Genomic DNA, 11599 nt, shown 5'->3' with positions numbered 1-11599 from the left:
TTAAATGTGGGGAAAAAGCAACAACCCAAGGTTTAATAAATACAGTAATATTTATTTTGATTATCAGGAATCAGTCTGTACAGAGTGGACCTGTGTTGGGCGGAGTAAGGCACCACATTCAGAATTACTTATTCCACTGCACTGCCTTCGGCTTTGGTACCTGGTAATTCAGATTCTCAAACTCATCATCGGGCTTCAGCTTCGGACCAGGAATCATGACAGTCTGTTGAAATCAGATGTCAGATATTAAGTAACATCTCTCACTTTTAAAAATTCCACGTTCTGCTCCTTCACACAACTAATCCAAACATCACATTTATTAGATTGTTTTTCAATTGCACATAAAATGTATTAAAAAAAACTCATATCTTGATATATATATATAAAGTAAATGATCACTTTTATGGAAACAAACAGCAGTCATTTACCTTAATAATGGGATCTTTTGGGGGAGCCCATGCTGGAACAATCTTTCCGTGAAGTCTCCAGCATCCATAAGGGTTGACCAGATGCCTCTCCAGCACTAGGTATTCCAGGACATCTCTGGGTTCATCCTCATCCCCCAGCATCAACCGGCCAAAACGGTCATAGACTGCTAATGTCTGAGAGATGGATTGATGAAGTGGTATCATGAACCCAAACTCAGTAATCCCATATAATCCCATTCTTCTTCACTCACCTGTCTAGAATGCATGCGGAGAGTCACCTGGCCATACAGGTTGCCCTTGCTGATCATGTCAGGACACCGTGTATGAACCACCCGTGGCGGCTCCAGTGATTCAATGAAGCGCCAGCGTAGAGTCTTATAACGGTTCCCGCGAACCATCTCCTGCAAAACATGCACACACACACAGGTTGGATAATCTGAAATGCTGAACAAAGACACACTGCACTATAAATCATATATTGAATTATCAATATACAGATTTACTTACAGGATAACACCTCTCTGTCACCAAAGAATGGAGCTTTTCTTTGTTAAATCTGGGAAAAGAGGACATTTATGCAAATACATAATGATTAATATAGATGTTATAAGTGGGGAAATTTGAAAAAAGACAAGGAACACCACATACACTACTGTTCAAAAGTTTTAGATGGGTAAGATTTTTTTTATGTTTTTGAAAATCTTCTCTGCTCACCAAGGCTGCATTTATTTGATTCAGTAAAAACAGTAATATTGTGAAATATTTTTAACTTTTAAAATCTGAAATAGAAAGCTTTTGTAATGTTATAAATGTCTTTACCGTCATCCTTGTTGAATAAAAGTGTTCATTTCATTCCAAAAAAAATTCTTACTGACCCCAAACTTTTAAATGCTAGTGTACAATGTTGAAAAAGATTTCTATTTCAACATTGATAATAATAATAACTGTTTCTTGAGCAGCCAATCAGTATATCAGAATGATTTCTGAAGGATCATGACACTGAAGACTGGAGTAATGATGCTGAAAATTCAGCTTTGCCGTCACAGGAATAAATTACATTTAAAAAAATATTCAAATAGAAAACAGTTTGAGTTTTATTTTGAAATATTTAATAATATTACTGTTTTTGCTGTATTTTGTAAATGTAGTAATGTTGCAAATGTAGCCTTGGTGAGCAGAAGAGACTTCTTTCAAAAACATAAAAAAAAATCTTACAGTACAGTCAACTCTGAAGCAGTAACTATTGTTGCTAAAATAAGATTTGTTTCTTACTGTGTGAGTGCTGCATGAGCGTCTATGAAGATCTGTTGAGCTAGTGCTGGAAATGCTTTAGTGGAGAAATCGGGGTCATGATCCTTTATTTTACGAATCCTGGTCAAACAGAAAACCATACCAATATTAGCCCAGCATAGTTCTGTTGGATTTGACTGGCAGTAGGAAACACTGAGGCAGATGTGGGCCTTACGACAGCTGTGACGCTGCACTCTGACGCAGCTGTTCTGTGCGCTGTTTCAGACCTTCTTTGGACAGAGTGGAGAGGCGAGCATCTCCTTCAGGAGGAACGTACGGATCAAAGATTCCAGCTGGAAAAAAAGATCACATTCGATGACTAACCATAATGTGAAAATCCAACATCACTTGTTTAACAATTTATCATCTGAACATCTGAAGAGCAATGCTCAAGACTTCAAGCTTTTGAATATGAATCTGATCTGATAAAAAACTAGACATGTATCACAAAACTAATACAGAACCAGTAAAAGGTTTGGACACACTTGGTACACTGACATTCAAACGTTAGGGGGTTGGTGTGACTTTTTAATGTATTAAATGTTTTTGTATGTAAAAGTCTATGCTCACCAAGGCTACATTTATTTGATTCAAAATACAGTAGAACTTTCAAATGTGTGATGGCAAAGTTGAATTTTCAGCATCATTACTCCAGTCGTTAGTGTCATATGATCCTTCAGAAATCATTCTAATATTCTGATTTGCTGCTCGAGAAACATTTTTTGTTATTAACAAAGTTGAAAACAGTTTAATATTTTTGTGGAAACCGTGATACATTTTTTCAGGATTCTTTAATGTAAAGAAAGTTTAAAAGAACAGAATTTATTTGAAATAGAAAGCTTTTGTGACATTAAAGGTGATTACTGTCAATTTTTATTACTTTAGTTTAAATAAACAAATAAAACAAAAATCATACTGACCCCAAACGGAAGTGTGTTTCATGCGATGATCTTAAAGGGATAGTTCACCCTAAAAATCTGTCATTAATTACTCACCCTCATGTCGTTCCAAACCCATAAGACGTTCATTTATCTTCGAAAAACAAATGAAGATCATTTTGATGAAATCTTAGAGATTTCTATTCCTCAATTTTACAGTCAGTCTGTCAATTTTGACAGTCTACGCCATCGGTTCCCAACAGGGGGGTCGCGGCCCACAAGGGGGCCTCAGCGAGCTCTGTGGGGGGTCGCGTCATATTTTGAAAGGTTTGAGCAATGAGCATTAAATAAAAGTCCTTAACTTTTTCTGTTCAAAATTTACAAAATGTATATAATGAGCGAGTTCATCATGAATCCATTTTCCAATCTGTGTTTTTGTCTTATCCTGAACCACTATGGTACACCTATAATAAGTGTTTACATTGGGACTATTTTACACTGGTTCGGATCGCTACCTCTGCGGAGTAGCCCAGTACCTGTGTGACTCGTCATAGACGTACACAGAGAGAAGTTCCGGCTACAATGTTCTTCCGAAAGACGCATTATTCTTAGCCTGGTTAAAACCAGACCATTCTCAGTTGTAACTGAGTTATGGTCTGGCAAAGCGTCATAGACAAATCATTTCCAGAGGGGCGTCACCAACGGACGTCACGGATAGACCTAAACCCAATCAGAGCGATGAAGGAGATAACATATGCAGAGCGGCGGAGACACATCTCCGAGTGTTGTTCTTTGCTCGGTTTTTAACAAAAAGGAAACGTTCAAATCGCTTAAAACAGACGCGATAGCTGATTCGAACGAGTGATGTTCGACGGCGGCATCCATCTTTGTAATGTAGGCTACAAAATCTGCTTCAAAATCCCAGCGCTGTCGTCATCGTGTAAAGCCCGCCCCAACGTTTCTGATTGGTGCCTCGATTTCGACGGATTGGAAATGGGCTTGAATGAGCTCTTTGCCAGACTAACTTTCAGAGCAAATCTAAATTTGCCGGAAGTTGTCTGGGTTTTCCCAGGCTACATTATTCTGTTTATAAACGCAAGTTTATTATCGCTCGCTATAGCGCCAAAAGCGTAAATTGAAAAAAGCCTCACATTGATAAACCTCACAAATAACATGCAAGTATTGAGGCCCCAGACAGCAGTCATTTAGTAATAGCCTATATTCTTTTTTTTTTTTTACCTACACACCAGTGAGAATATTTTTGTTTTTGCATTTCAAATAGGGCCAATTTATAGGCTTCTCCTAGGCTTACGTTTTTAAATAACAAAGGGCCTAGAGATGTTTTTGTTATTGTATTTTCAATATTATAGGCTATTATTTGTGCATAAACATACCATTTGTTTGAAAAAAACATATTTTGTCATCCTTGCTGCAAGCTTACAAGAGCGATAATATCATTAAATGTGAAGGGGGGCCCTAAAATATTTTCATGGGAAAAAGGGGGTCTCAGACAAAAAAAGGTTGGGAACCACTGGTCTACGCAACTACCACTTTGATGCTTCCAAAAGTTCATAAAGAATTATAAAACTAATCCATATGAATTGAGAGGTTTAATCCAAATTTTCTGAAGAGAATCGATCGCTTCATATGACGAAAAGATTGAATTTAGGCTTTTATTCACATATAAACATTAATCAGCGAACGTAAACAGAAGCTTAACTGAACCTGCTTGAAGTGCGAGAAAACCTCTTGCAGCTCAAACTGCTGCGTAACACAAGAACGAACCTCATTGGTTCTCGCACGTCAAGCGAACATGCTCGAGCTTCTGTTTAACACAACTGATGTGTGAGTTGATGAATGTTTATAAGTGAAACAAAAAGCCTAAATTAAATCTGTTCATCTCATAAAGCGATCGAGTCTCTTCATAAAATTTTGACTACACCATTCAATTTATATGGATTAGTTTTACGGTCTCTTTATGAACTTTTTGAAGCATCAGTGGTAGTTGCGTAACTGTCAATGGAGGGACAGAAACCCCTCAGATTTCCTCAAAAATATCTTCATTTGTGTTTCGAAAATGAACGAAATTCTTGCGGGTTTGGAATGACATGAGGCTGAGTAATTAATGACCGAACTTTCATTTTGGGTGAAATATCCCTTTAAAATCGATTTGAACGGTAGGCTTATGGTTACGTCTGACATTAGAAATAATTGTGCCAATGTACACATTTCTAAAAGTAGTGTGCAAGTAATTTACTATTAATTACTAAAGAATGAGTAGGAGTGTCAAGACTAATTGGAATGGAAGAGTTTGCATATATTTGTGCAGGGAATGACAGTAGTTTGACATGCGGACCTGTGCACGAGATGTTGATGGGTCTCTCTATGTACTGCTGTCGGACCACCACCCCCGCAGCCCGGGCTTTAGCCTCCTGGTCGGTCTGTGTTCTCTCTTTCACATTCACCGCTGGAGGAATGAAGTAGCGCTTCTTCGTGCGGATCGGAACCAACACCGGAACCAACCGCACGTCCAGCAACGACGCGGCATACTGGGTTATACGAAAGAGGGATTTTGGCAATAAATGAGTATAAATGAAATTAATATTTGATTTTTAACAAAAGCTGTTGTTTTACCTTACAAAAACAAGGAAATAAATCACCCAAACATTTACAACATGCACTGAAGTCTCTAGCTGACACTCAATGAATATCATTCAGATGCATGTTCACTGAAGTTATGCGAGCAGCATTAATTTGCACATTCAAATGTATGTGCCCTGTTGAGGTAATATTTGAATAATTTCATACCTTAATATTTTGACATGTTATCGGTTGAAAGTATTTCAACGTCCTACAAATGGATGTCGCCATGTTCTTCCAACACTGACTTCTTCGTGTAACCGTCTTAAAAATGGCGAACATGTGCGGATCCGTCATCAGCGCCCTCCGGTGGAGAGGAGAGGCACTACAGTATCTGACCTCGCTTATCAGAGCGACAGTCGTTTGTCATTGCTGGATTACGTTTTTTTTTTTTTTTACGGATAATTTTATATAGATGTATTTTCAAAGAACATTTTACAGCCGACAAAAGATTTAATTTTTTTTTATCTAAAAAAACAAGATTCACTATAGAAATGTACGATTTTACACGATTTTATTTCCCATGACATTTTAAAACAAATCTTATTTCCATTTTTTTTTCATGACTGCTTTTAATAAGCTACCAGCTAATTTGAAAGCTGGAAGACAGATGAATCACTTGTAATTTGTAATACTTTTATAAATGCAAGCAGTCCATTGCAAAAGGTTCCTCTTGCATCAGATGTGATTTTCTTTATTGCCTATAGTTTTTGTTGTCTTCGGCAATAATGTTATGAAAATCTTGTGAAATCAGACTCTGTGACACTATCAATGATGTTTGAAATCTGCCATTCAAATTCATTCAGATACGCAAACTGCAGTCTGCATGTTGCACAGTGAACACAAGCTCCCAACATAAAATCTGTGCAAACATAGGTGAACTTACATCATCATATCTGTGCTTCAGTGACCAAAACTGAGCATAAAATCAAAGTCCTCGTCTTTCCTCCCATTGTACCTGCTGCACATGATTTGAACTCATTATTTACATTTATATTCATAACTGATATGTTTTTGAAACACTCATTTGAACTGTGTGAATGTCTATGGCATATACATTTAAGGAATACATGTTCATTTGTGTATCGTTTACAAAATGCACAAAAACATAAGAGCATGAAGAGTCATACCCCACATGTACAAATCCAATATAGCATTCCAACAATACAGCTGTGCCCACATTTTTTCTCATCTTCTTTAATGAACATCAATTGTATTTTTAAACAAAAGCACATTTCAGGGAAAGATTTAGAGACAGATTTTGATGATCATGAACCACATTGGGCGCCACATCAGATAATAAATTCTGTTTAGGGTTCAACAAGGGTACCATGCCATCGAACAATAAGGTTGACCAATTTAAGGCCTCCAAGTTTGAAACCAGGTTAAATCATGATTTTTTTTTTGGGGGGGGGGGGCTTTTTTTGATTTCAACAACAGTAAAATAATCATTAAATAGATCTTATAAAATGTTTCTCTAACAGCTTTGCATTATTATGGCAGATGCTAATGACATTTCTGACTTTGTGTAATTTATCTTCCATTGAGTTGATTTCTCTCGCAGTTTCTGGAGGTATAAACCACTGGAAGTGCTGAAGAACAGATGACAGTGACGTACAGGAGACAAGGGCAAAGACGTATGTATATATATAATCACATTTCAGATTAATTGAAGGTCTCAGAACTAATGCTCGCAGTTTACAATATAAACACAGTACCATGCTTATGCGTCTTCAGTCCTAACCGTTACTAACGATGGGATTCAGAGCCGTTACCATAGAGTCCGTTCAGTTACCAGTGCATCCCAACCTTTAACCTCCATTCTGCCCAGTCACGCCGCAGAGGATTCTGGGTAAAATGCGTATATAGCCATTACTAATAAAACCGAAGGAGGAGATCGTCATTTGTACAGAACAAAAGAAAACACAAACAAACAAACTTAAAATTGAGCATATCAACATCATGCTTGATTTTTTTTGTTGTATTTTTTTACCGGTAAATGCAAGGAAAGAGAGATGATTGCGTTTATAATACCACTGCATTAAGAGCAGTGCCATACTGAGGGAACGATGTGTTGACATGCATTACCAGCTCATAAAATAACATGGAGAATCTCTTGCGTTTCAGTCACAGCTCTGCTCGAGTGCACTTGCGCCTCCCACTGGCAGAATGGGGAACTACGTCACACTCAAAGCGTGAATAACGGTCTTGTTTCCTAGTTTCACTTCTCTTTATTGACTCTTGGGTAATTCTTAAGATGGAGTTGCAGTTTTGAAATCATTTCTGTTTTCGCTGAAGATAGCAAGATGATGCTCATTTTGGAGTGAGTGAGCAGGTCAGGGAGGGGTCAAAGTTCGGAGGTCAGACAGGGGGCGCTTTCCTCTGCAGGAGATAGTGGTGGATGTCATCTGCGTCTCTCTTGAGCCAGGCAGCGTTCAGGAGAATGTTCTCGCAGCACTGCTGTACCGTGCGCTCGGCCGCTGGTGCGTGATGACTTTCAAAGAAACTCTGAAAAACAACCAGCATTTCTGTGAAGAACAGCAACCTGCAGTGGTTATCAGTCTCTTTTTAAACGTAATACTCAAATTATCTGCATCTTTAACAGGATATCTGTTGTTTATATTGATATCTATTGCATCATGTAAAACTAAACAAACATCTTTCTGTGATAAGTTGTGTTTGATATGTTAGCTTGTCATACATTTCTTGAAAATAAATCCAACTTATATAATGGGGTGACATTCATTCATTCAAACTCAAAACAGTCCCTCCTTCAAACTTTTTTAATGTTTTTGAAAGAAGTCTATAATGCCCACCAAGGTTGCATTTATTTGATAAAAAATAGAGAAGAAAAATTAATAAAACGGCGTAATTTTATTATTTTTAAATAATAAAAAAAATAAAAATGTAATTTATTCCTGTGATGTCAAAGCTGATATTTTTTTAGCAGCCATCACTTTTATGAACCTTCAGAAATCATTCTAATATGCTGATTTGCTGCGCAAGAAACATTTCTTATTATTATCAATGTTGAAAACTCAACTCAAATGAATGATTTGCCAATTTGACAAATGAAAAATTTTACTTTTATCCAAGTGTAAAGTAATATCTAGTCTATGAAATATTTAGAGCAGAAAATAACTAGAAAAGCATCTCTCTCTCTCTCTCTCTCTCTCTCTCTCTCTCTCTCTCTCTCTCTAAACACATATATATATCTAATATATATATATATATCTATCTCCATAATTTTTTTATTTTTTTTTTTAGGCCAAAATATGACCAGGACATTTCATTGCCAGGTTTGGTGCGATTCAGACAATGAAACTTTAAAAATGTGAACATTTTAAAAATGTAAACAAATATCATTTTGTTTTATATTTTGTTATATCAGTGGCATTCATACAAGTGATACTCAGTTTTTTGGGTTATTGTATATACATTTTTATATCTTATTTATATCTTATTTAAATACATTATATTAACAGATAAGTGTTCCTGTACAGAGTTTATACATTTTTTTTAACATTTTTTTTTTTTTTAAATAACTGTATAAGGACTTAACTCATTCATAAAAATCTCATAAGGACTTCACTGATAAAAATCAATTCAACTCAACAATTTGCTTACATAGTTTACATTTGCTTACTCCCAAAAGCAAAATCCAGTCAAATTAAATGAAATTTCCAAGGAGAACATAACTAGAAAATCGTATACAGAAATTTCCATTCACTTTGGACAACAGTCTGTAGAATGCAAAAAAGGTTTTGCTAGAGACATGAGAAAGCACATGATGCTCACCTTAACTTCAGCAGCCATTTTATCTATTGCAAACCCATCCACTGTCAGCTGCAGTGAAGAATCAAAAACAACGCATCAACACTGCATATATATACACAGTGATTATACACAATCAAATTAGATTTGGTACAGTATTTCTCATCTTGATTTACTTTACTGTGTTGCTTATTTTATCTGTGCTTTCGTCTCTACTTGTGTACTGCACTTGTTTCACCTTGATGAGTCTTGATATGAGGAAGCCGCCCTGGTAACGGTTATGAAGTTCTTCCCAGTTGTCCTTAACAAATTTCCATGCAGCTTTGCGCCCCTGTTTGCTGCTTCCAGCTACGCCCCCGATTACAGACACAGTGTCCTGGGGACGAACCTCCTCCTAAAAATACCACAGCCAGAATCAGTGTCACTGTTCACACTGTCACTGGAGATTTTTAATTCCTACAGATTCAGATTAGAGCGTGTCAGATTGGATTTCTTGTGAGAATGTTAATTTAAAGATGAGAGAGAGATGAAAATGGTGATTTATTGATCTCCTGGGGATTTAAAAAAAAAAAATCTTTAAACATTAATACAACAATATTAAAGATACATAAACATACAATTATGTCAAAATGCCCATCTTGTGGAGTACTCAAACACAGTCGGTTATGTCTTAAATGAACATAAACAGTTGGGAAAAAACTGTTCAGTATATTCATTCTTAAAGTGACAGCAGCTTTATAAACCTGTCTGTGTCATTAATGTCAATCAAACAACAAAAAACAAAGAGAAAATCATTCACTGCTCTTAACTAAGAATCAATTTATATTTAATTCATACAGAGAAGACTATGCAGTGTTTTACTTTTATATTCAAATTAAATGACCCTTCATACCACAGCTCTACCAAACTTGGATGTCTTTTCCAGTAATAAACAAACACTGTTAAGTTGTTTTGATTGATACTGTGAAGCAGCTTTGATACAATCTGTATTGTGAAAAGCGCTATATAAATATATTTGACTTGACTTGAACATTTGATTATTCAATTTATGTAGTATTTCTTTTATGCTAAATAAGTCTACTGTACCAAAAAGTATATTTAATTTGTATCTTTGTTCTATTATATTGTTCCTCTTGTTTGTATTATTCGTTCTTATTTTTAACAGCTAAAATAAAATAACAAAAATAGCTTTAATCATGATATTATGGAAGCTTGTTTCCACCACAGAATAAAAAAACATTTAAAAGATAATTGCAACTTTTTATCTTTTAATCTTTTCAATTACTCGTCGTAATTGCGAGTTATAAAGTCAAACGGAAACAAGCTTCCATTTGATATATATCATCATTGTGAAATAAGATTTTGCATTTCACCCACCCTTATTGACAGGTTTGGCAGGATTCACCCAAAAGGACATGACTAATGTCTCCTGCCATTCCATTTATCTGTTCAAACATTTCACACTCTTGCAAAGCGTGTTTCTGGTGCTTTCAAATTTTTCCACAGTCTGACCTATTTTCTACAGTAAGTGTGTGCGTATTCACGTACCGACAGGGCAAAGTTAAGCACTCTCTGGATGAGGTCAGGAGCGGGAATGGCTCCCAGCACTCTCTCGATGCGGTTCTTCTCCTCCTGCATATCTGCCTGCTTATGAAGCTGAAAACAGAAAATGAAAGATGCCATTTATTTGTTTGCACCTTTAACGCTGTAACCAATGTTTAGACACGTGTAAATTGTCACCTTGAGCATGGTGTCAAGCGTTGTGCTGTCTCCGTGCTTCAGAACTGTCAGGTACACCTAAAAATATGAAGAAAACAAAAACACCTTTGTTTACAGGGACATGTTGAAACTAGGCTTGCTGAGATAGTCAGGATTACATGGCGTTCAGCCGCACACCGATTACATCACTTGCCCACAGCGGCACCACCCCCACCATCTTTTGATTTTTTTTTTATAGTAATAAAAATCATTTAGTTCAGTCAGAGAACAGACAGTACAAATAAAAACTGAAGGCGTCTGCTCAATTCAGAGTGAGCCGAACGAGTCACAGCACAGATCAGCAGCAGGAGTCAGATTTCATTTATCATGTGACGAACAAGACGATGGCGGAAGATTTGGTTTCAACACTAAATGTAAAAGTGCATATTTGGCAATATTTTTAGTTAAACCCAATGCTAACAAGGTCATTGAACTGTTTTGTTGTTGTGTTTTTCATTAAAGGGTCATGAAACCCTAAACCAGATTTTATCAGAGGTATGTGTGTTGAACACCATTGAAGACAATGTTAGCATCTGTTAGATTTAATAGTAGGGTGAAAATGGTTAAATTTTTGTTTCTTTCCGCTATTTTCATCTTCCGGGTTTAAAATCTTCATCGCAGGCTGTGACGTGGCAGAGCACAGTATAGTGCGTTGATGACTCATCGATGTCTCATAATTATTAATGAGACTGAGTTTTCATATCCTATGAGAAAACACGGTCTCTTAATTATTCATGACACCACGTGGATCTTTCCAGTGACAGACATGTCAAACTGTGATCATGGGACGCACGCAAGTGTTTGTTTTCGTGGTGCAAAAGTCCAATTGGG

At 36.5% G+C, this 11599-nt stretch overlaps 2 protein-coding genes across 2 annotated transcripts in view; both read right to left on the bottom strand.

The window, feature by feature from the left end:
- Window positions 1-31: 31 nt before the first annotated feature.
- mrpl45 (mitochondrial ribosomal protein L45) lies at window positions 32-5515 on the bottom strand. Its single transcript, XM_056252742.1, has 8 exons — window positions 5405-5515; window positions 4953-5145; window positions 1894-2011; window positions 1701-1799; window positions 936-984; window positions 680-829; window positions 429-602; window positions 32-223 (listed from the first exon to the last, which is right to left on the bottom strand). The coding sequence occupies exons 1-8, from the start codon at window positions 5465-5467 to the stop codon at window positions 125-127; spliced, it is 945 nt and encodes a 314-aa protein (XP_056108717.1). The 5' UTR covers window positions 5468-5515; the 3' UTR covers window positions 32-124.
- Window positions 5516-6275: 760 nt separating this feature from the next.
- The window catches only part of npepps (aminopeptidase puromycin sensitive), a 33008-nt gene continuing 27684 nt past the window's right edge, over window positions 6276-11599 (bottom strand). The window contains exons 19-23 of the mRNA XM_056252730.1: window positions 10751-10807; window positions 10559-10666; window positions 9249-9404; window positions 9035-9082; window positions 6276-7744 (exon numbers count right to left, since the gene is read on the bottom strand). Coding sequence (XP_056108705.1) covers window positions 7598-7744; window positions 9035-9082; window positions 9249-9404; window positions 10559-10666; window positions 10751-10807 — 516 coding nt within the window. The 3' untranslated portion in view covers window positions 6276-7597. The remainder of the gene's footprint in view (window positions 7745-9034; window positions 9083-9248; window positions 9405-10558; window positions 10667-10750; window positions 10808-11599) is intronic.

The sequence above is a fragment of the Rhinichthys klamathensis genome, unplaced genomic scaffold (assembly GCF_029890125.1).
Source record: "Rhinichthys klamathensis goyatoka isolate OS25496 unplaced genomic scaffold, OSU_Roscu_1.1 h1tg000098l_1, whole genome shotgun sequence".
NCBI lineage: Eukaryota > Metazoa > Chordata > Actinopteri > Cypriniformes > Leuciscidae > Rhinichthys > Rhinichthys klamathensis.
Note: the sequence above shows the minus strand (reverse complement) of the source record. Positions and strands in the feature narration are given on the sequence as shown.